The sequence below is a fragment of the Electrona antarctica genome, assembly GCF_951216825.1.
Source record: "Electrona antarctica genome assembly, chromosome: 7".
NCBI lineage: Eukaryota > Metazoa > Chordata > Actinopteri > Myctophiformes > Myctophidae > Electrona > Electrona antarctica.
The window spans coordinates 50,658,540-50,683,587 of NC_136812.1; the positions used below are offsets into that span (position 1 = coordinate 50,658,540).

At 44.0% G+C, this 25,048-nt stretch overlaps 1 protein-coding gene across 1 annotated transcript in view; it reads left to right on the forward strand.

Annotated features, from left to right (window-relative positions):
* Positions 1-5,679, forward strand: part of rubcn (rubicon autophagy regulator) — a 72,133-nt gene extending 66,454 nt beyond the window's left edge. The window contains exons 18-20 of the mRNA XM_079506788.1: positions 475-628; positions 1,058-1,151; positions 5,512-5,679. Coding sequence (XP_079362914.1) covers positions 475-628; positions 1,058-1,151; positions 5,512-5,663 — 400 coding nt within the window. The 3' untranslated portion in view covers positions 5,664-5,679. The remainder of the gene's footprint in view (positions 1-474; positions 629-1,057; positions 1,152-5,511) is intronic.
* The last annotated feature ends 19,369 nt before the right edge of the window (positions 5,680-25,048 follow it).

Here is a 25,048-nt window from a genome sequence, read left to right on the forward strand (position 1 = left end):
AGACAGTGGTTCCCCAGTCCAAATATGACTATTTGAGACAGTGGTTCCCCAGTCCCAATATGACTATTTGAGACAGTGGTTCCCCAGTCCCAATATGACTATTTGAGGGGTTCCCCAGTCCCAATATGATTATTTGAGTGGTTCCCCAGTCCAAATATGATTATTTGAGTGGTTCCCCAGTCCAAATATGATTATTTGAGGGGTTCCCCAGTCCAAATATGATTATTTGAGTGGTTCCCCAGTCCAAATATGATTATTTGAGTGGTTCCCCAGTCCAAATATGATTATTTGAGGGGTTCCCCAGTCCAAATATGATTATTTGAGGGGTTCCCCAGTCCAAATATGATTATTTGAGTGGTTCCCCAGTCCAAATATGATTATTTGAGGGGTTCCCCAGTCCAAATATGATTATTTGAGGGGTTCCCCAGTCCCAATGTGATGTATTGTAGTTGTAAAGCAGCATTGTGTCCTCAGGGTGCTGGAGCAGTTTGACACCGTGCCAGGTCACCTGACCGAGGACCTTCACCTGTTCTCCATGAAGGACCTCGCTGCCGTGCGCAACGGGGAACTGGCCCCCCGGTTGAAAGAGCTGCACAAACTTGGTTCCATGCATGTAGCTGGCTGTGTGGTAGGATCCGTTTTTATTGTTGTTCATTTATTGTGTGTGTGTGTGTGTGTGTGTGTGTGTGTGTGTGTGTGTGTGTGTGTGTGTGTGTGTGTGTGTGTGTGTGTGTGTGTGTGTGTGTGTGTGTGTGTGTGTGTGTGTGTGTGTGTGTGTGTGTGTGTGTGTGTGTGTGTGTGTGTGTGTGTGTGTGTGTGTGTGTGTGTGTTAGCTTTTTTTAATAATGGAAATTAGTTACATTATTTGTTTAAAGGTTAGACATAATAAGCTTAGGCTTCAGTCTATACCTATATTTGTGTTTGTTTGATCCAAATAAGTAATAAATATAAAAAGATGCAGACATGTTTTGAATGATGAACTTTTATGGAGGAAAAAAAAAAAGTGGGAACTAAACTGTTGCTTTTTGTCTCCTACGGTACCTCTCCAACTCCCCAGCTGTGCCAGGCCAAGGGCTTTGTGTGCGAGTTCTGCGGCAACGGCAAAGACATCATCTTCCCCTTCGAGCTCAACAAGTGCCAGCGCTGCGAAGGTGAGCCCTCACTCCCGGTGGTCCGCGGGGGCGGGGGCCGCGGAGGAGCCTCCCTCCTCCCCGCCTCCTGGAGGGACTGGAAGTTCCCCAGGCCTCGCAGGCTGGCCAGGGCCCTCTCCCAGGACAGGAGGGAGGGAGAGGGAGGGGAGGAGCGGGTAGACAAGGGCCGAGATGACGGGAGCGGTGGCGTGAGGAGGGAGGAGGAGGGGGAGGGTGAGGGAGGAGAGGGGTCGGGCGATACCGGTGGGGAAGGAACAACGCAAAGGAGGTTCACGTTTACGGCTCTGAAGTCTGGACGACTGGCCAAGGCTCTGTCCAGGGATAGGGGAAGGGACGAGGAGGAGGAGGTCGCGGGAGGGTTCGACGCAGGGGAGGGCGTAGAAGCGTCTGAAGCGAGGGAAAAAGCTTCGGAGCAGGAGACGGGAAAGGATGAGAGTGACGAGGTGACCGCGAGTGGGGACGAACGAACGCAGACGGTAAAGGGCAACGTGCTGAAGCTCTTCCGGCTGGGCAGGGGGACGCGGGCGACGCGCAGCTCGCCCAGCGACAGCGAGTCGCGGGGCAGCGCGGACAGTTTGAACGAACGCGGCTTAGCGGGTAAGGAGGAGAGGAGGAGAGAGGGGCGATGGAAGCTACCGGGGATCGGCAGGCTGGCCAAGAGTCTCTCCAAGGGGGAAGGGTCGGAGGTCGAAGGTGCCGCGAGAGCGGGCGACGAGAGGGGATCGGCGGAGTGGGAGCGAAAGGAGGGCGAGGCGGAGGCGCCGGTAGAACGGAGAGACGAGGGGGCGGACGGAGGCGAGGGGGAAAGGAACGAGAGCGAGACCACGAACGCAGGCGAGGCAGAAAGCGCCGCGGTCAAAGCGGGGAGGTTCGCGGGCGTCACTTCACGTAAGGTGCCCGGACTGAGCGACATTTTCTCCAGAGGCGGGGCCAGAAAGGGCAGCGACGAGAGCGGGGCGAGGGAAAGCGAACCGAGCGTCGAGGGGGGAGGCAGGGTAGGACGCGACGAGACGGAAACGCAGAGCAGCTGGAGGCACCGCAGACTACGCAAGGCCAGGAGAGTGAGCAGGAAGGCTGCGGAAGCGCACGGGGCAGAAACGGGAGGGGAGAGGACTGAAGAGGATGGGGTGGACGTAGACGCTGACGCCGCGGCTGACAGGAACCGAGGAGACGGGACGCAGTGAGAAAGATGAGGTTCAGTGACCGGGGATGCTCAACACAAGTGCCAAAAAGACTGTACAGTTCTTATTAGCCATGACCCTGTGGATAGAAGCAGTGAAAACAGAAGGTTAGGAGGAGAGAGATAGTTGTTCCTCGTCTAGATTAGTGGTGCTCAAAGTGGGTTCAAGGGACTCTCAGGGTTCCTTGGGGGGAGGGTTTCTAAATCAACCCTTAGAAGTGTGTAACTGACAGTGTACAAATTGAACCAAATGGACCTGTTAGGGTCCATTTTGCTCAATGTATGCATTGTCAGAATTAAGGGGGGTCCTTGACATTTTTAAGTTTGAGAAACACTGGTCAGTGACCTGTAGGGGAAAGTTAATGGTGGGTTTTACCTCTTTTTATTGTCTACATTCAAATGACAAACATTTCGGCTATCCAGCCATCAATTTATTATTTTTATAGAAAATGAAAATAGTTAAAACTCACTCTTGCCACATGTGTGTGTGACTCGGTACCTTTTATAAATTATATTGATCTAAGAGGATAGTCAGACCGCGGTGGTTACAAGAAAAGTAATTCATCTGTAGGGGAAAGTCCCATGTACCCTCCTTTCTGTCCAGTGCCCTTGAGCAAGACGGTGTACTGTTAAAGCAACCTTTTCCTGCTCCTCCCTCAGTGGCGTGCACAGACATTTAGAGGGGCAGGTGCTCAAGTTAAAAAAGGGCACCTTGTGCAGCGCGTGGAACCAGCCGGTTGCCTTAATCCATTTTGGGCGGGAACCCCTTTTGGTGTTAGCATTATGTTATGCTTTAGCTATTGAAAAATAGCAGATCTACAAGCTCATAGCGCGCCACCGAGTGGCGCGCTACGAGCTTGTAGGTCTGCTATTTTTTTAAAAGAAAAAGAAAAAGTTTTTTTTTCTTTTTTTTCAAAAGGGCACATTGCCAAAAGGGCAGGGGGTGCTCTAGCACCCCCTAGTGTCTATCTGTGCACGCCACTGTCCTCCCTCATTATGATACGTTTTGGAAAGGAACGGAAATGCTAGGATGCAAATGTAGAGTGCAGGTTGATGTTTAAACATAATGGAACACGGTCCCCTGTCGTTAACAGAGGGTGTGTGTGCGCGCGGGTGTCGGATAACGACTCATTTGTAAACACGGTTTCCACTGTCACGTCTGAACAGCTCGGTTTGTACACCGCCCGTTAAATCCCACAGTGGTTCCATTCAGCTCTGTGTTACATGGGTTTATAAAGCACATCACAGTTATGTTTGTAGACATTGTGCACTTCATTGTGTGTGCATGTCTCCCTCTTTCCATCTTGTTGTTTGCACTAGTTTTTGTGACCTTGTTGTCTGCTCCATTACGGGTTGAGGCTCTCTCTCTCTCTCTTCCTCTTTCTCATTCTCTTTCTTTTGCTGGGAACTGAATTATTGGCACTAAAATGGAGGTGATGGGTGTTTTCTTTTTTCCCCTGCCTTGTTTCTGTTGGTGGTAGAGTTGCACAAGTGGTGAATGCCTTTTGTGCTCTTGTTTTTGGCTGTTTGTTGGTGACGGGCATGTTTTACATGGTTTTTGCATAATGTGCTTGCGAAACTCAGCGACTGATTGTGTTACGGCAGCTATACTAAGGCCTTGTGTGCCTGTTCCTCTGCCACACTCACCGGCTTTACCCCCTTTTTTGGCATGTTTTTTCTTATTTTGAATAACATCTAAACATAGTTCAAATAGCTGATCTAACAAGCTCACAATCTGACGATGTAGAGTGGCTATTTTCACTATTTTGAAATGTGTTTGGGTTTTTTTCAAAATAGTTAAAAAAGAAATGCCTAAAAGGTTTAGGGCATATGGGTTGATGTGGCACTCTGTCTTTGTGTTGGTCCTGGTATGTCCTTGAGGGCTGGATATTATCTAGTGGAGGTCATATTTCTATGGTCATGTGATGTCTGATGCCGGAGATATCAAACGAGGACACGGTTCTTATTATTTACTGAAGCAGTTTAATGTTCGCTCTGGTCATGAATTTCGATGTGAATGTACTTGTTATGCTGCCTGGATAGAATTTGACAATAGTTGTTTTTGTGTGCGTGTATTTGTTTGTAGGATTTTAAATTAAGTAAGATGTTGTATGGCTGTCTTTTTTTTGTCTCGGACAATGAATGTATTTATTAAGTTGTTTTTATATACGTTTTGCTTGTTGGTTGAGCTTCATCCCTCTTGTGAAATAAACACTATTTGAATTGACGTTGCCATTTCATTTGTCATGCCATTTTAACCTACGTTTGTCTACAATAATGGAGACAATAGACATTTACGTGCGGTTAAGGATTACCCGAGTCTATGAATGAATACCAGAGTTTAAACAAAGTGGTTTCACTAAGAAAGTTGCGAGTCTGAACTGGCTTTTCCGGGTGGGGCACCGCTCCTCTTGCTCACAAGGTCTCTCCACCTGCCCGTCCTCCTCCTCCTCTGCCTCTCCACCTCAACAGGCTTCTCCTTTTATCTCCCTCTCGCAACTCTACCCCCTCCGGATCCTTTGTTGTGATTGGATGCTCCTTGTTGTGACATCATCGTTCATCACGCCTAGTCTCTTCTCATTGTTAACGACCTGGTTTTGCGTTGCCGGTCGGACCGGTTTTTTCTCCCCTCCCGGTGTGCCGTCATTGGGTTTGTTTAGCCTGAGGGCGTGAGGGCCTGACTGCAAGTCAACTGTCCTGAAAGAGAACTGTCATTGACCCAGTGTTGAGATATCCAATTACGTTTTCATACTGTAGTTCAGGAATATGGTCTGTTTTGGTCTCATATGACAAGTCATTAAAAAATTGAGTTCTGTGTTTTTGTTTTGACTGTTTACAAGTGGTACTCCCTGTCTATTGACTCTTAACTGATATCATTCTCGATTATTCACCTTCATTCTCGATTATTCCCTTTTTTTTCTTTTTTTTTTACTTTCGTTGTCTTCATATTTCATTTTTTTGTCTTCGTACTTTCTTGTATGTACAAGCTCACAACACGCTGCGAGCTTGTAGATTGGCTAGTTTCACTATTTTAACTAGTGTTAGAAATATTCATAAAAAAGGAACGGTTTTGGACGTACCAGGTTTTCCTGACCGACGGCAACAAAATGATAAACATTGTCTCTAATTTTCCACTGATGGTCATGTTTGTGTTTTGTTTCCCCACCCCCCTCCCTCCAGAGTGTCACGCCTGCTACCATCGCGCCTGCTTCCGCTCGGGTAAGGACTGTCCTCGATGCCAGCGGCTGGCGGAGCGGCGGGAGAGGATGGCACGCAAGAACATGGAGGAGCTGGAAGACATGGAGGCGGACGAAGGAGGCGGGAGCAGCTAGCGAGGAGAGAGGAGGAGCTAGCGAGGAGGGAGGAGATAGGAGGAGGAGGAGGAGCTAGCGAGGAGGGAGGAGGAGGAGCTAGCGAGGAGGGAGGAGGAGGAGCTAGCGAGGAGATGGGAGGAGGAGCTAGCAAGGAGAGAGGAGGAGGAGCTAGCGAGGAGAGAGGAGGAGCTAGTGAGGAGAGAGGAGGAGCTAGCGATGAGAGAGGAGGAGCTAGCGATGAGAGGAGGAGCTAGTGAGGAGAGAGGAGGAGCAGCTAACGAGGATCAGCTGGCAAAGAGGGCTTGTCACGATTATACTTATATTTTAAGTTGACGATTAATTGTCGCACAAATGATTGCGATTTAATTTGCGTTTTTTGGGGGGGGATTTGAACATTGAAACATGTGAATTTGTTTGCCTCCTAATCAAAATAAATGCACAGGGCAGATATGACAAATACATTAAATTTACAGAGACATTTTTGACACATTTATATTAATTTTATACTTTAAAATAGATCTTGTAAAAATAAATTTGCTATTTCATCTTTTGTACGTATGAAAATGTTTTGAACACGGAGACGATTATGACAAAACAACCGCGACCATCTCAAATAATCGCAATTTAGGCGATTAAGTAATAATTGTGACAGGCCTAGAGGGGAGGAGGAGGAGCTAGTGAGCAGAGGAGGAGGAGCTAGTGAGCAGAGGAGGAGGAGGAGGAGGCTGCCTGCAATGAAGAGAAGCACAACACGACAATGATTGTAGTGACTGACCCCCCCCACCACCTACCCCCACCCCACCCATGCGTCTGTTCCTCCCAGAATTAGGATGTTTTGGGGCAGATGGGCGGGGTTAAAGGTAGGGTACTTTTTTTTGGGGGGGTGGATGTTAAAAAGTTAAAGAAAGCAGTAGTTTGCCCCCAAAAATGACTTGTCAACTGACTAATATAACAACTCACAAGGCCTTGCATTCATACTTTGCTTACCTAAGCCCATCATTTGATGGCCGGTCAAATTCATATAGGTCGATCGGGGACCGCCGATCATCAAATGATTGGTTTATAGGCATGAGACAATAAAAAAAAAAACTGCATCAATTCACGGCTACATGGAGTATAGTGTATACATTGTAATTGATAGAAAATAAGTACTTATTTGTTGGGTGAACTACTTTAACTACTTTAAAGCACTATATTTAAGTTCATACTTCTATCTATAGAGTTCATTCAGTAACGAGGCTCCCCGCCGTCTCTCTAGCTCTATAACCCATTTAAGCCTGACGTCGAAATAACAAAAAAGTCTTCTGAAAGAATATATTTTCATGATTTTTCAAAAATAGCAGATCTACAAGCTCGTAGCGCGCCACTCGGTGGCGCGTTATGAGCTTGTAGATCTGCTATTTTTCAATAGCTAAAGTATAACGTAATGCTTTAGTTAAAACACCAAAACGGGTTCTCGCACAGAATGGGTTTTAATAAACGGGGAACGAAATACTGTTTTTTTTTCCCCCGGTGTCATCAATTCCAATTTCACTTGATTTAAACCTGTAGCCTGTGTGAGTCCTCTCTCTTGATTGGATCAAATTGGTATCCCTCCCTGTCCTGAAAATGTTACACCAAAGGGCTGGAGAGACGAGGAGACTCCTGTTGCTGAACAAACACTATAGCATGAACAAACACTAGCAAAATGACTATCAGAATATAGAGCCATTTAGAGCTTATGTCAACAGAAAGAAAATCACTTAACCCTACCTTTTTAACTCGGGCAATGTTCATATAAGTCGAGATTCAAAGAAATGCAAACCAAACTTGTCTTTTTTTTTTTTGTGCTTTTCTTTGATCGTCGGGCCTGAAACTTGTGCGACACACAAATTGTAATACCCCAAATTGTGGGCAAAACCCCCCTCCCATCTGCCACTAGCAAGTATAGCGTACCCGGCTGCGTCTAACCCTTTCCACGATCCATTCCTGTGTCTCCCTCCTTCCTCAAAGTGCAGCTTCAGGCTTTAACTCGTGTTCATTTTATTTTTTTTTACAGGCCACTGGCTACTCAGAGACGTGTTTTGATTTGTTTAGTTTTTTTTCTGTTCTAAAACTGTCAGGCGTTTTGAATTTGAACGCCAAGTAAGGCACAACTTTTAACAGTTAGGCTAATTCTTAGCGCAGGACGACTGGAGTTATCCTGCTTTGTTCTCTTTTTTTTACCCGTTAAAACCGGGACAAGCTTCCGTGTCATTTTAGATTTTAGCGTTGGCCATTAGCAGATATACAAGCTCACAGCGCTTAAGATATACAAGCTCGCAGCGCTTGTACATCTGCTCTTTTCTTCTTTTTTTTCTTTTTTTAACATGTTAGAAAAATCTCTAACGTGTTGAATAATTTGTAGAATCGGCCTCAGGTCTTAAAGGGAAACTTCACCTTTTTTTGCAAAAAAAAAAAAAATTTAATGACAGAATATTTAGAACACTTTCCTGTGTGTAATATGTGGTTTTAGATATTTTAGCAGTGAGCCCTGTGTCTCTGATGTCATGGACACTGGGCTCAATTACTTCCTGGACTACATGTTGTCTCAGTCTACAAGACAGCCCTCCCCCTATCCACAAGGAGGAGCAGTGCACCAAAGAAAGCATTATGGGAATTGTAGTCCAGGAAGGAAGTGAGCCCAGTGTCCATGACATCAGAGACACTGGGCTCACTGCTAAAATCTAAAATATCTAAAACCCACATATTACACACATAAAGACCCCCCAGGAAACTGTTCTAAATCTTCTAAACGTCATTAACATATATTATTTTTTTTGCAAAAGGGGTGAAGTGTCCCTTTTAATAGGTTAAACAGAAGGTGTTGAAGGCGTTTAACCCTTTAAAAACATCCCGTTATTTAACCACCCCCCCCCCAACAGTCCAGATCGGACTGTTTTTTTAAGAGCCGTTTTAGCCGAGCCTGTGATGTGCCTCTAGGACCAAATGTACTTGGTGCATGGCGCTACACTGAGAACTTTGTGTATTGTCCGCTAGTGTTTTGGAAGGACTGGACTTTCCATTCGAGTGTTGCAAACTTTTCTTTTTGTTTTGTTTTTTGTTTTTTAAGATGAGAGTGATGGCGCCATCTTTGCGCTGCTTCGTTTGTGAGTTCATGCTTAATGAAACACACCTGATTGAAATAGGCTTAATATAAAGAGAGAGAGAGAGTGTGAGAGTGAATGCGTGTGCGTGTCAAAGTGTGCATGTATGTATACCTGCCATATACGCAGCTGTACGCAAATGTTTTGCACCAGCCCAAATATGGCACTTAAAAAAAACTTTATTTTTTGTTTATATTTCAAGTTTTCTTTTTACTAATTTAAATTGCACTGATATGTTCTGTTGGCGAGGATGGATGGATGGAGGTCACTCACTGGGGCTTTTTTTGTTTTTGTTTTACCACCTGGTGTATATATGTCACTATTGTGTTCGCAACACCGGGCCGTCACTTCACCTAATTCCATTCGCAGTGTTTCTTTTGAAACTTGTCTCTCACGTGAACTTGTACCATGTCGTTATACCCGTGATGACGGGTTTGTTTCTGTCTGAGGCATATCCGACCGTTTGACTCTACCTGATTTGTTTTTTTGGTTACAACTTCTACACAAGGACACATGAGGTTTGACGAGTTTTTTTTCAACCACGTTTTTCGAGAGGCTCCCGCCCCTCCAATGCATGGCCTTTTGAGAATGACGTCTCATGGCAGCCAAGTCTATGGGCTTTTAAAGGGATTGTGACATTAAAACAAAGTTTTTGTATGTTTTCTTAAAAAGCAATTAGGTTTTCGGAGCTCAATTGCAACCAAAAGACCTGATTTTTTTATTTATTTTTTAACATTCAGTAGATTTTCTGCATCTGGGGTTTACTGGCTCAGTGCTCAGATTTACCTGCAGTGCTGCTTGTGATGTCACAGCCTGCAAAATGTCAATGGGATTTACCAGCAGATGTTTTCACTGGTTTGACAAACCCCGGAGAAAACTCTGGACCACAGAAAATCCATTGAATGTTCAAAGTTCATGTTTTTTGGGTGTAATTGAGGTCATAAAACCTAAACGAAAGATTAATTAAAATGTTAAAATTAACTAAAACTGAATCACATTATTTTGTCAAAATCAACACTGAACCCATGTGTAAAGTAAACTACCTGACCAGGGCTGTGGTCAGGCACATTTCCACGGCCCTGGTAACTACACATTACAACGTGACCTTGTGTGATTGTCTTTCATCTGTGCACCTGTGTGAGACTAGAGGCTCCCTTTAAGCAATAAACTCATCATACCCCCGTCCCTAGCAAAGCAACTAATCCCAGTTTCTGTTGGTTTATAACAATTCTAACTACTTTTCAAAGAAACACTGTCTTTCCGGCCCCAGAGTGAAGTGACCTCAACTTGATTCTACTGATAAGCCTCCTCAGTTTTGCCATATTTTTAAGTTCATGGTCGTTTTATATAACCTGGAAAGGGCGTGCGGAGGTTGATGTGCACTACAGAGAAAAATGTATTATAAGAATGTATTGATTTATCTGTTAATATTATGTTCATTTGCTTTTTGGTTCTGTAATTAAGATGACATTAAATGACTGGCCAGACTGTTCATCTGTGAGTTTGTGGGCTCTTTGATTGATTGATTGATTGAAGAATTTATTAACAGTTTGCAGAATTACAGTACATTTCAAGCACAAACTCAAATTTATTTATTGTGTTTTAGACCAGGGTTTAAATACACTTAGCTTTCTTAAGTTTAGAAGTCAGATTTCATTCATGTTGGATAAAAATCAGACCCGTCTGACGTGACGTGAGCTGTACTGTACTGTACTGCCCCCCCTCTGACCTCTGTCTGTGTTAGGCTGTGCAACAGTGCCACCTGCTGGTGAACAAACGCTATATATTTCCGTGCTCAGACCCACCAACCCACACACATAGCTGTCTATAGGAGTGGTTGCACCACTCAAAAAATAGGGTCTGGTTCCTGTAGGTGGGACCTGCTGAAGTACTTTTCGATCACACTTCCATACTTCCTTCCACAGGTGTTACTGTACCAGTAGCCTCGGAAACCCAGACATTTTTATTTCCAGGGAACTACCAGTGACACTAATGAAGGCTCTGTTCCATTCTGGTCAAATGGAGTCAGGGTGCTGATAGTCTCGCGTTACCAGACTCTCTTGTAATTTCCAAATGCTTTCATCATACAGTCTGGAGCAACGGAAGAGCATGAGTCATGAGTAAAATATAAAGTGGAAGTGGAGACTCCTCCCCACTGCTGCTTAGCAGAAAAGGAAATAAAAAAATAAGCTCTAAAGATAATTTTAAAATATATTTTCGTGAACTGAAATGGCAGCTTCCTTACTCGGATTTCGGGCGGTGTAGTTCCAGACTATATAGCATTCGGGAGATTGTGGAATAGTTGTCTGGCTACGCGAGACTAGGGTGCTGATAACCTCGCGTCACCAGGCTTTCCACCTCGGAGGAAAGTCTGGTCTATGTTTCTAAATTGCCGTGTGATCCGGTCTAGTTCACCGGATGGTAAAAAAAAAGAATCTTATTCCCGTTTGTGGTTTCCGGCTTTTTCGACGTCACTACGTTTTCGTCCCCCCTGTTTGTTTTTTGTCTCGCCAGTCGCTACGAGTTGGAATAAAATATGGATACCAAACAAACTATTCCAAGACGTACTTGAAGAAACGTGTCGGATTCATACTCATATTCATATTCAAGGCTTTTATTGGTATAGGCCCTAAAATCACGATGCCCTTGATCACAGGGAATGTGGGGTACTTCGGATTCCGGTTTGTGGTTTCCTGCCTGTTGACTACAAACCAGTGACTACACTACACTAAGTTACCATCCGCTCCCGACAGGATCATAATAAACCGAAAAAGGAATGCTTCCCAGGCCAGGCTGCTGATATTGTGCATGTTGGATCACTATAGAGCGTCGCAGTCCCGCCCCCTACCATGGACCAGGAAATGATTCTCCGTTCATTTTCCTCATAGACATTTCAGAAAGTATTTATTTAAAGACGTTTACGCCGCGGACAAAGCCAACTGGAGTCGTGACAAATCATGACAACAAACACAATTTTTTGGGCCGAACAAATAATTAGAAAGAAGAAAAAAACGGCAGGTTACAACACTTTTTTTGTTCTTAATCTTCTTTGTAATTATTTGTTTGGTCCAAAATATTGTTTGTGTTGTCATGAGTTGTCACGACTCGAGTTGGCTTTGTCCGCGGCGTAACCGTCTTTAAATAAATACTTTAAGAAATGTCTATGGGAAAAATGCATTGGGATTCATTTCCTGGTCCATGGTAGGGGGCGCGACTGCGACGCTCTATAAACTCTGCTACACCAGTGGCTCTCAAAGTGTGCTCCATCCAGGGAACCTTGTGGTTCCTTGAGGGGGTCCAAATGGTCCTTTGTGGCATGTGCAAAGTGAGTGTACAACTGGAACCAGATGGACCCATGAAGGGTCATGGTGGGGGTAAACCACACTCTATTCATGGGTTTATTTCAATGGGTAACATAATCTTTACATTGTATAGATATTTTAAAGATTGAAATACAACTTTGTTTAAACCCATTCTGGGCGGGAACCCCTTTTGGTGTTTTAAGCATTATGTTATACTTTATCTATTGAAACATAGCAGATCTACAAGCTCATAGCGCGGCACCGAGTGCCGCGCTATGAACCTGTAGGTCTGCTATTTTTGAAAAATAAATAAATACATTTCGACGTCAGGCCTAAATGGCTTAACACAATTAAATCAATTCATTTTGAGGCAGGTAGAAAAAACAAACTGGAAAACAACAACTCATCAGTTAGAAGTAGTAATACTACATTTCTTACAGCTAGGTGTAAAGTAGGCTAAACACTGCATCGTATGTTATAGGCCTGCAGTGCTGCCACTTTAAAGGTATTCAAACTAGGGATGTTAATAGTTAATCGATTAATCGCCGATAAGAAATTTGTCGGTAGGCGTTAACATTTAATAACTAATTGTAATTAATCGAAAATGATGCGGTTCTATCATTGGGTGGTTTTCTGTGAATGCGCACGTTTGGCCGAGGAAAGCACATACAAAGATGCCATTGCCTGGCCCTGTATCGTCAATGGTCAAATAAATATTTGATTAAGGAATATAATATGCCTTTTGTATTATTTCCGTATATCAGCTAAATGTAGATTTGTATGTTAGACATTGAGGGAAATTAAAGATTCTTAGATTTTTTTTTTTTACAAAAACGTAGCTTTCAACTAACCGGTTAATCGACCAATAACCTTATAAAAACGTATCAATTAACTATTAATGCATTAATTGATAATTCACATCCCTAATTCAAACTGTAGCGGAGAGCACAGGGCCATACTGGGTCATTGATTCAGATATAAGTCAAAGTCAAAGTCGTACGATTAGTCACAGACGTTACCTCAGTTAAATTTGTTCTCCGCATTTGACCCATCTCTTGGAACGGTGAGCCGCAGCGTGTGCCGGGCTCGGGAATCATTAGTTGATTTGACCCCCAATCCAACCCATTGATGCTGAGTGCCAAGCAGGGAGGCATTGGGTCCCATTTTTACAGTCTTTGGTATGACCCGATGATGATGATATAGGGCTGTCACGATTATGAAATTCTAATTGTCAGTGAAATAATTGCAATTAACGATTTAATTGTGTTGAACCATGCAGTGCTCTGTCCCGACGACCTTTGCTGCGTGTCATTCCCAGTCTCTCTCCCTATGTTTCCTGTCAATCTCCACTGTGTCGGACTCCTATCAATAAAGACTGAAAAGACCCAAAAATATATATATTTTTTAAATACATAAAAAAGCAATTCAATTTGCATTACACAGAGCATTAAGCAAAATAAAAACAATTATACAATGACATTAGGATGCATAAAACAAAAGAAGTAAAAATACAATACAATTACAGTGCAGAAGAGAAAGCAGTAGTGTGAATATAGGCCTACTTAACTGTACTGTAAGCTTAATATAACACTCACTGTACAAAGTCACTGTACTGCACTGAAATCAATTGCCATTCACACCGATGACGGTAATGGCTGCCTAAACTATAAATAAAAAGGTTTCTGAGACTTCTTTGTATATGTCAATTAGGCCTATGCTTGTTTAACATGATTGATGTAATAAACACTATTTACAGTTGAGTATAAAATAAACAATCTCTTTCCCATTATGACTGCAATGATGCTCAATAATGCTGTTGGCACTGTATGTAAACACTATTTCCATTGTTCTGCCATGACATGCCATGACTATTTCCTGTTCTGTCTATAGAAGTGTCTATTTGTACGTCTCTAAATGTTTTGATGATTTGAACATGGTGGACCCTGTTGGAAACAAGTGTAATGCTTAATTGGGTCGTCCACTCACAGTTAACAGCCTTTGTATTGAGTTTGTGCTTGAAATGTACTGTAATTCTGCAAACTGTTAATAAATTCTTCAATCAATCAATCAAAACAAATGTCAGCATGCAACATACCTTTTGTCCACTTGAGGGCGGCACAGACTATAGAACAAATAATGATCAATAATGTGATGCATTTTAAACTGGGAGTTAGGTTATCCTTTCAGTCCCACACACAATGAAACAGAAGAACCTGCACACTGTCTTCACTTGCTCAATGGGGACAACTTTAATTATTAAAGTGCTATTTTATATATTTTATAACAGATGATCTAAGTAGAGATGAGCATTGAGGGGGGGGGGTCGTTTGTGGATAATGTTTGCGCTTCAAAGGCAGAGTCTCACGGCTGTACAAAGTTTCTAATTAGACTGCACTCCCAACGCACGCATGATCAATCAATCACAGTTCTAATAGGCCTACTTATACTGACTGAATTACATCTGAATAGCAAAGCAATATTGACCCCCCCCCCAACAACGATGATGATATGGCTACTGCTAGTTATACATTCGCATGTGAGAAATTACAAGTGACCTTATATAACCATTCAGCCATCTGGAGTAACCAAATTAGGAGGGGTTCAGTTCACATTTCTTCAGAAGTTTAAAACACACACACACACACACACACACACACACACACACACACACACACATCTCCATTTTGGCAGGAATATGCTTGGAAGATGGAAACAATGTTGCACATTCATCTAAATTCACGCCTTTTTTCCATTACTGGATACATTTTTCCCTTTATTTAGTTCTTTATATGATGATTTCCTGTTTTCATTTCATAGAAGTGTATATCTTTACGTCTGTAAATGTTCTGATAAATTTAAACCGAAAGACCCTAATGTAAACAAGTCTTAGTGCTTTTTGGTCTGCTTTTGTTTGAAATGTACCCTAGTGTGAAATAACATCATAATAATGTATGATCAATCAATCACAGTTCTAATATTCAGTAAAGTATTATTGTGCAATATTCAGTAAAGTATATAAAAGAGCTCAAAGGCTACATATTCAGTCAGACAACTCACCCCAAAAGTGAAGACAACTCACCCCGAAAGTGGCCGAAAGTGAAGACATCTCACCCCCGAAAGTGAAGACATCTCACCCCTGGTGAGTTGTCTTCATGTTCGGGGTGAGTTGTCCTGACAACGCACCAAAAGAGGCAAAAGGGGTGAGTTGTTTTGTTACCATCACCTTTAGGCAATAAGCCTATCTCACAGAATTTCCCCGCCCCCCTTAATACGCCCCCTTTCGGGGTTAGTGGTGATAGCGTGACGTCACTCCATAGACGCTTCATGTTAACAGAGGTAATTTAAGAAGTCTACAACTTTTGTTTTCTCAAGGTAAGGATTGTTCTATCTGTTCGAGCTGATTTACCATATTGTTTGCTTCATAATAATATTGGTCTGTCACATTTTTACATTAGAAAATGTACTTAGATTCTCCAGAGAAAAAAAACGTGTAAATGCTCATGTTAAAGTCACCACTATTTACCGGAAGTGGTGCTGGGGACCCATACTAAACATTTATAACATAAAACATTGGTGTACTTAACTCATCATTACGTCACCATCGTCAACCAATTATACCCTGGCATTGGTACATAATCTTCATCACGATTCACGGAAAACATACCTGCACGGTCAGCTTCCGTATGTCTGTATGACATCATATCACGTGCATTCTAAGGGACATTGGTACATATCTTCATCACGTCATGAGACATATGCTTCGTAGCATGACAAAAACACACCTGCACGGTCAGCTTGGGGCCAGCATATGACGTCATAACATGTGCTGGCCCCAAACACGCACATCGTAGCACCTGACTGAAAACATGACTTGCACGCTCTGCTTGCGCAAGTAAGTAATAAGGTCATTAAAAATTTGACATATTATTGCTTATAGCAGCTTTAAGGTCCCGGGCCCATTTATTCCATTAATAAAATGTGCCCATCGTTTATAGCGCCCGGACCACCTTTACCGACCTTTACCGGATGTTGTTTTGAATGTGTGTAGCTAATAATAGCCACAGCGCTAAAGATGCGATCGACAACAACGGGAGGTAAGAACAAATCTATCGCGACTAGCGACTGGACAGGATCTTTTTTTATAATTAGGTGGGATGATTTAGATCGTGAGTTATTAATGTTTTAAGATTTTCGGCAGGGAACATTTTTGATGACGTGTCACTGTTGTGCAACACAGAGGATTGCGCAACAAGCGCCTCTAGGCTGTAGAGCGATGCGACCGGTTTTGATATCACTAATTTGACGGAGATTAATCAATCTCCGTCTCGGGCACATGACCGTGACCTTGAACTTGACGGTGATCTACGTCATGGGCCCCGAAACTGTTAACATCAGGATTGGGATTATTGTAGCACTTCAGCTGAACAGGATATGATGAACATCTTCTATAGTTTGATTTAATTACATAGTATAATGTAAGGTCTTTCTACTGGTGATTTCCACAGAGCACCACAGGGAGAGGTCTACAGTATCTAGAGAGATTAAAAGACATTCAACGTTGTCAGAGGAACAGCCAGAGATGGACCAGAGATGTGGACTGTTTGATGCAACGATGCAACCTGTAGTGAAGTTGTACAGGATGGGTACGTGTTTTATTTACTGTGGTTTAAAACTTTAAACTAAACCTGTAGTGGAGTTACAGGATAGGTATGTACTGTTTTATTTACAGTGGTTTTAACCTGTAGTCAAGTTGTACATGATAGGTATGTAGTAGGGCTTTCACTTCTAGTGATTTTTACTAGTTAGTCCGCGACTAGTTGTTTAACTACCTATTATGTAATGAAGACTCAGAGAGAGGGGTTTTGCGTAGCAGCAGCTAGGTTGCCATGACAACGGATACAAAAACAACCCCACGTGCAGTGAGAGTACGTACATCAACAGCAGCATTTCACCATTCCAACCCACATCCAATTTAACTGCTACAATAATAAGAAATGAAAACTGGACTCACCAAAATGCAGTCAGACAGTGTCTCTCGTTAAACATCAATATGAATGCTATGAATAGCACCTGACGAAGCTCACGGCGAAACGCGTCGTGCTAATAAATAAGTTGATGCAGTAAGTTGTGCGTCTCTGTTCCCTGGAGTCTGCAGTCCCTTCCTTGGAAGGTTTCTCTCTTTTTTTTTTTTTTTTATATATATATATATATATATATATATATACACACACACACACACACACACACACACATGAAGCGGCCCATAGTGCCTGGGTAATTGCTGGGAGACCTAGACAAGGGCCTGAATTATAAAAAAGAGAGCCTGCGCAAGCTAAAGGTGGCTTATAATGATGCTCTCAGGATTCTCCTGCCTAGGGGTGCCAGTGCTAGTCAGCTCTTCTGCAACTCTGGCCTAACCACCTTCCAGGCTCTCTTGAGAAACCTTATGTTCAGCTTTAAAAGCAGACTTGATGGGTCACATAATAACATGATTAAGGTGTTGACCAATCCTAGGTTTAGCACTGTTAGATACCGCTATTTTATGTGGAAACATTGGTATGAGCGCCTCCTATAGATTTTATTTATGAGAGATATTTAGAGTTTTATGAACTCCTGTATTTATTAACTGTTTTGTATTGTTTGTCTTCTATTGGCTACAGCTGTCAATAAAGTTTGATTGATTGATATATATATAAATTGATAGTGCCCAAGTGTTATTTATTATATATAAATTATTGGCAGAATCTGCCACAGGTAGACTGTGAGTTCCTTCATTGACCAGGGTCCCACAGGGGTCAATACATGGTCCCTCTGTTTTGTTTTTACTTCTTCCAAATACACAAATTCTCTCAACAATACCTGATCTACAAGCTGCACTCATTGAAAAACATTATTTTATTTTACGCACACATTTAGGCTGAAACACTACACCTTTTAAGGTGATTAATTGATATTTCTTCCTGGTTGGCTGATAATTGGTGACCCAGTTTATTAAAGAGGTGGAGAGACAGGGAGACCCATGTTGAACAAACACTATAGCAATGAGTAATATCAGAATATAGTGCTTAAATGCCACTCCAAAGGGGTGGCATTTCTTTCATTAACTGCATTAATCCAGATTCATACTTTGACGCACGTTGAAAATAACTGATTTACAAGCTCACAGTTGTAGAACCAACACAACAGGAAACACTATGTAACTTTTTAAAGTATTTTTTCTCTCTCATTGTATCTTTTATCTAGACACCCTGCTCCTCCCTGTGTATAAAGAGGAGATTACCACTGAACGGCAGGAGATACATCCTAGTCTGGTCCAGGGGGAAACAGAGCCTCCACAGATTAAAGAAGAACAGCAGGAGATGCATCCTAGTCTGGTCCAGGGGGAAACAGAGCCTCCACAGATTAAAGAGGAACGGCAGGAGATGCATCCTAGTCTGGTCCAGGGGGAAACAGAGCCTCCACAGATTAAAGAGGAACAGCAGGAGATGCATCCTAGTCTGGTCCAGGGGGAAACAGAGCCTCCACAGATTAAAGAGGAACAGCAGGAGATACATCCTAGTCTGGTCCAGGGGGAAACGGAGCCTCCACAGATTAAAGAGGAACAGCAGGAGATGCATCCTAGTATAGTTCAGGGGGAAACAGAGTTGACATTACTAGAAGTGAAACATGAAGATGATGATGAAAACGGAGAGACAGAGCCTGTAGCCTGCACCTCAACTGAACACGTGGTAACACGTGGTAACTGTGATACATCAAAACCAACTAGTGATGGCCAGCTCCTCTCTTCACACTGTTTTGAATCGGACACTGAATGTAGTGATGAGTGGAACGAGACCAGGGAAGATCAGTCAGCCATAAACACATTGGAATCTCACAAGACACAACATGAGCCTACCCAGGACCTGAAATCACAAAAACAAACTCCACCAATGAGAAGTTATACAAAGAAGAGAACCTTAAATTGTACAGAGTGTGGCAAAGGCTTTGGTCGAACGGATCATCTAAAACAACACATGAGGATTCATACGAGGGAAACCCCATTTTCCTGTTCAATTTGTGAAAGAAGGTTCAATCGAAATGCACATCTGAAGGAACACATGAGGACACATACAGGGGAAAAGCCCTTTACTTGTACAGTATGTGAACAAAGATTCAGTCTCAATCACCATCTGAAGAGTCACATGCGGACTCGTACTGGGGAAAGGCCCTTTGCTTGTACAGTGTGTGCCAAAACCGTTAGTGTTAAGGAAAGTCTGAAGAGCCACATGAGGACTCATACTGGGGAAAAGCCCTTCACTTGTACAGTTTGTGCCAAAGGTTTTGCTCACATGAGTCATATGAAGACCCACATGAGAACTCATACTGGGAATCTAAAGCTCTATTCTTGTACAGTTTGTGGGAAAGGCTTTTCTCTAGAGTACCTGAATGCACACATGAGGACCCATACAGGGGAAAAGCCCTATTCTTGTACAGTTTGTGCAAAAGGCTTTTCTCAAATGGTTCATCTGAAGGGCCACATGAACACTCAACGGTGAGTGCCGTTCCAGCAGCGTCTGACAGCAGCTCCCGCTAGACCCGACACTTTTAACTCTTTGAGAGTTTCAAGGATTTCTATATAGTAGGTAGACTTCTCTATGGCATAATCCCGTTTTTGAATGATTTATTGAAAATTCTCTGTTGTGAATGTGTGACAACGAAAGACCTTCTGATCCATAGCTCTAAATGCACATCCAAATGTCCCCAAACCCAGTCCTTGACGGTGTGTGTGTGTGAGTTAACCTGACTCCGCCAGATGGGGCAGCAGAGAGTACACTGTGTTCCCCCCTCCTGCTCCCATCTGGGAACTCTCAGGCAGACTTGATGCCCGGCCACAAAACGGCCTGGCCAATGCTAGAAGTTGCTAGAAGCTGCTGCTGATTGGCCAGGCCGTTTGAGCAGGAGGGGGGAAACCAGTGTACTCTCTGCTGCCCCATCTGGCGGAGTCAGGTTATGTGTGAGTAGGCTAAATAAAAAAAACACCCAAAAACTGCCCCCCCCCCTGAAATGAATGAATGAATGAATCCGGTTCAGTGTCGGAGAACGCCATCGCAGTCTTGACTCTTCATCCTTCTCCTCATCTGATGCCAGTTCTAAATATATAAAAATAAATAAACATTTTAGCTGTAGTCAGTGCACGCTACTATTACATGGCGTTTTACCCGGCTGCTGGCGATCAAATGATTTTATTGTGCAGTGTCTTTGTGGGCCGAGTTGTGGCATGACAAATACAAATAGATGCTTGTATAAGTAGTATCACGATAAAATAATATGGGCGACATTAGAATGAAACACCAATGAGTGATCGCTGGTAATGTAGCTAGCTGCCCAGGGTATATATCCAGCACCATTGCGTCGCAATCATCCAGTAACATTGGTACTGGCTATTGCCCGGGCTTGTGGCCCGGTCAATAGCCAGTACCATTTGTGCAGTGTTTGTTAGCAACTACTACTAGCCAACAGCCAGTGGAATGTGGTGACGCGATGGTGCTGGATATACGCTGGGCAGCTACATTACCCGCGATCACTCATTGGTGGTGTCATTCTAACGTCGCCATATTATTTTATCGTGATACTAATTATACAAACATCTATTTGTATGCCACGATGCCACGATTCGGCCCACAAAGACACAGTACAATACATTCATTTGATCAGATGTTTTTGTTAGCTACGTCGATTACCTATAGTACCGAACCTTGTTATATATTCTCCGACTATGCCTGTCACGATGACTAAACCAGTTAGATCTATCCATATATGGTTCTACCACATCTATCTGATATCAGCACTAGGTCGGCTCGGGCCAAATATAGGGATCGTCTTACTAGACGATCATATTAGGGCATTTTCGAATACAATAAAATTACCTTTTAGCGAAGGCATCAGCCTTGGTGGTGGTAACTCCGGTGGGGAGAAGAAAAAACATTGCACACGTGTAATCCGCGAGGGTGGATGTTGCAGCCCGGCCAACGGTCTGGGACTGGAGAATGCCACTGGACACGGATGGATAATTTTTCAGATTGTTTTTTTTGCGGCGACTGCAAACCTGGCTGAAAAACTCTTCCTCCAGTGCCCACCTCGGAGGAGTCAACCAACCCCCCTGTTCACTGGGGGCTGGGCGTCAGTTTCCAATAGGAAAGCATACACGTGTGTCACGTGACACAGGTTTTCTGGGTAATGGAGTTGAAATATAAGCTCAGGAATTTAAACAGCGTTCCGGAGCATATTAATATGTTTAGATTAATAAAAAACGAGAAAGACGCCAATTGGCGTCATTGCTCTCGTCCGGAATGCTGATGATGACGCCAATTGGCGTCTTTCCCCTTCTAAGGGTTAACAATTTTTTAGCATTTATTTGTCCTGTCATGTTTGACTATAGCTACGTATCCAGCTTAATTTAATAGAACAATTGATCCACGCTGACGGATGCTCAGACCACGACTTCTGTCACTGTTTTACACTGACGGCTGTGGTCTGGAAGGGTACCGACGTTAGCCCCGGGGCTAGTTTGACAGCTAGCCTACCGGGCGCCGGCTGACTGCTAACCCGACAGCTATCCAGCTTCTCAGAACACCCACACCCGGCACCGAGAGGAGATCTACAAACCAGACGCAGATTCAACGCAATAGGCCCAGTTCTCTGGGCCTTTGCCGGTGAGTGCCGTTCCAGTTGGGACCTGCTGTGCTGAATGTTTTGAGCCTACTTATCGCTGTGGGCTACGTTAAGTAGCCCTCGCGGGTACGTTTTCCACAGTGAACTGTACTGCTGCCTACCTCTCATCCTGCCTGTAAACAACACCTGCCCATTGCCATTACCATTTTACCGGCCAAAGATTTATTTCTTCCCCAGCACCACCACCACCATGCCGCCTCTTACCTCCAACTGCGACGGATGCCTCCTCCTGACCCGACGTATAGCTGAGCTGGAGGGAAGAATAACCACTCTCCAACAAATAAAAGAAGACGAGCAGCTGCTCGACTCCTTATGTCCCGATCCCGTCTCCCCAGCCCTGGAAATGGACTCCGATCCAGAAGTGCGTACTGGCCCTGCCATCTCCTCCCAGGCAGCGGGTGACCAGCTGGACCTCACTGTCCCGATGTCGGTGGCGGTGCCCACAAGCCTTGCCGCTCCAACCGAGATCAGGCGAGACCTGGACGACACTGTCCACATGGAGCCGCTCGACCAGCGGGACAAGGAGGGAGCCAAGCCTAAAACCCGACCCCAGTCAAGCTCTACCCCCGGCCCCTGGGTCACAGTAGTCTCTCGGAATAAGAGAAAAATAGGGAAAAAATCACACTCCCACACAAATAAACCTCGTCCTGCTCCGTCGAACTCCTCCAGAAACCACCATTCCATTCTTGGCGAGCAAGAGCTCCCCATGCTCCCTGGATACATCTCCCCCCCGTGCCTTCGGGATGCTCGTCTCCCCCCGTACTCCCCGCCTGCATCACCACAGTCACTTTGTCCTCTCCGGCCACTGACTGCTCCCATGGGTTAGCTCCATCCACCCAGCTTGATCCCGCGCCGGTTCGAGCTACCAATGGATCGGTGCGGAAGTCCACATCTGCTCGACATAAGATGCTGCAGGCTGCTGTAAACATTCACTCTGTGGGTCTTCCCCACCACCAGTCGCCAATAGATCACTCCATCCAGTCGCCCTCTTCCCCCTGCTCCAGCACAGACGCCCCAGTAAAATCCACTCAGCCCCCCCAACCACTTTTCAAGCCAACTTCACTCTTAATTGGAGATAGTATTATAAAACGGGTCAGTTATTTTAATTGCACCACTGTTTGCCTCCCCGGAGCCACGATAACTACAGTTTCCAAAGCCCTCCAAGATCTGCTCCCGACCCTTCCATCCTCCATTAAACGTATCATAGTTCACGTTGGGACCAACGATACAGCTCACCGCCAATCCGAGAAACTACGAGATAATTTTTTACATTTAATAGATCTCGTACGCAGTCATGGATCCCGACATTTGGTCGGAGCATTTCAGCAGACTCGTTAGTCTGAACGCCTGGCTCCATCGCGTCTGTCGCTCTTTTGACCTTGGTTATATTGATAACTTCAACCTGTTCTGGGACCGTCCGTCCTTCTTTTATAAAGACGGATTACACCCGAGCAGACGGGGAAGTGATGCTCTAGCGACCAACATCGCTGTCAGCCTAGCCTACTTCAGCACTGTTCTTTTGGCAAATCTAGTGAGCAAATATAAGACTTCCGGTGGACGATCTCTTCAAAATAAGAGTACCCTCTAGAGTATTGAAAAAAAGTTTAATTTGCACATTAAAACTACAAATGAAGCATTTAAATGATGCTATATGATGCTATAAGACACACATTATGTTTCTGTGTAAAAATAAGTAATTAAAAAGTTATCTAAATGGATAAATGCTATTCACTGGAGTGCATGGACTTTATAAAGTGGACACTGGACAAAAATCCCTGCTATGTATCGACTAGTGTGACATACTACTTCTACCACTACTTCTCTCCATGCCTGACCACAATAACATTGCCCAGCCCGGATACGTCCGTCAATGATTGACGTCCCCCCGGTCCAAGCCTCTACAGTTCCGCCCCCCTTCCTAATTCCAGTCCATTTTTCATCCGGCTCGGACCTATAATAACCACACCACTCACAGTTTCCATTCCTCGCACATTTCTCACAATTAATTTAATTAATCTTGCTCCTCTCCCAAAAAAATTATTTATTATTAACCAGATAAATCCACTAATCAGACCCAAAAAATTAGGATAATATCAGCTCCTGGCGCCCACTTTAGGCGCAACATTGTGCACGCACATCTCCGGCCGCTAAAACGCGTCTCATCTACACCATCACCCAACCCAGACGTTACACTACATATGGCCCTTTTTAACACACGATCCATGAAAGAAAAAACTTTTTTATTGCAAGACTTCATCACCACCCATGATTTGGATTTTATGCTTTTAACAGAAACCTGGGTCCCAATGGGTGACTCAACCTCTTTTTCTGAACTCCTCCCTCCGGACCGTTCTTTTTTCAGTACCCCCCCGAACGAAAGGGATGGGAGGGTAGCGTCTAGCGTCAATTTTTTTAAAAGATATTAATTGCACCCTGATTCAGCCCGTAGCTACCTACCTTAGCTTTGAACTGCAGTGCTTTGAATTAAAAATGTCCCCCCCTGTATTTTGCGCACTCATATACCGCCCTCGAAAAAGCAAAGATTTTATAAATGAATTTTCTGATTTCCTGTCATGGACGATGATCAAATACGACCACTGTTCACTCTGGGGTGATTTCAATATTCACGTCGGCTGTCCATCAAAACCCCTTGTCAAAGACTTCCTTACCCTTATTGAATCCTTCAACCGCACTCAATCCGTTACAAATCCCACCCATGAAAAAGGACATATTCTGGACCTCATCCTTTCAAAGGGGCTAACCATCACCATATCTGACATATGTGCCCCCCCATGTCCCTCTGACCATTTCCCGATTCTTTTCACTATAACAATCCCCTGCCTACCTCCCAAATCTACCGACCCTGTGCGCCACACGCGCGCCTTTAACCAATCAACTGCATCACAATTCTCCACTATGTTCAATACCTCTGCGCCCATTACCACGAACATAACTCCCACCGCGGAAGCGCTCCTCCTTGACTTCAGCACAACTTGCACTTTAATTCTAGATTCCATCGCCCCCCTCAGGCAAAAACGCACTACTGCACTTTCAGAGCCTTGGCTAAATGACAACACCAGATCCCTCAGGCGCGCATGCAGGCGCGCTGAGAGATCCTGGAATAAGAACAAACTCCACGTCAACCGCGAGATTTTAAATGGCTGCCTGGTTACATACCAACGAGCTGTTAAAGCTGCAAAATCGGCCTTCATTTCCAACACCGTCTCTAAAAATAGCCATAAACCCCAGGTACTGTTCAACATTT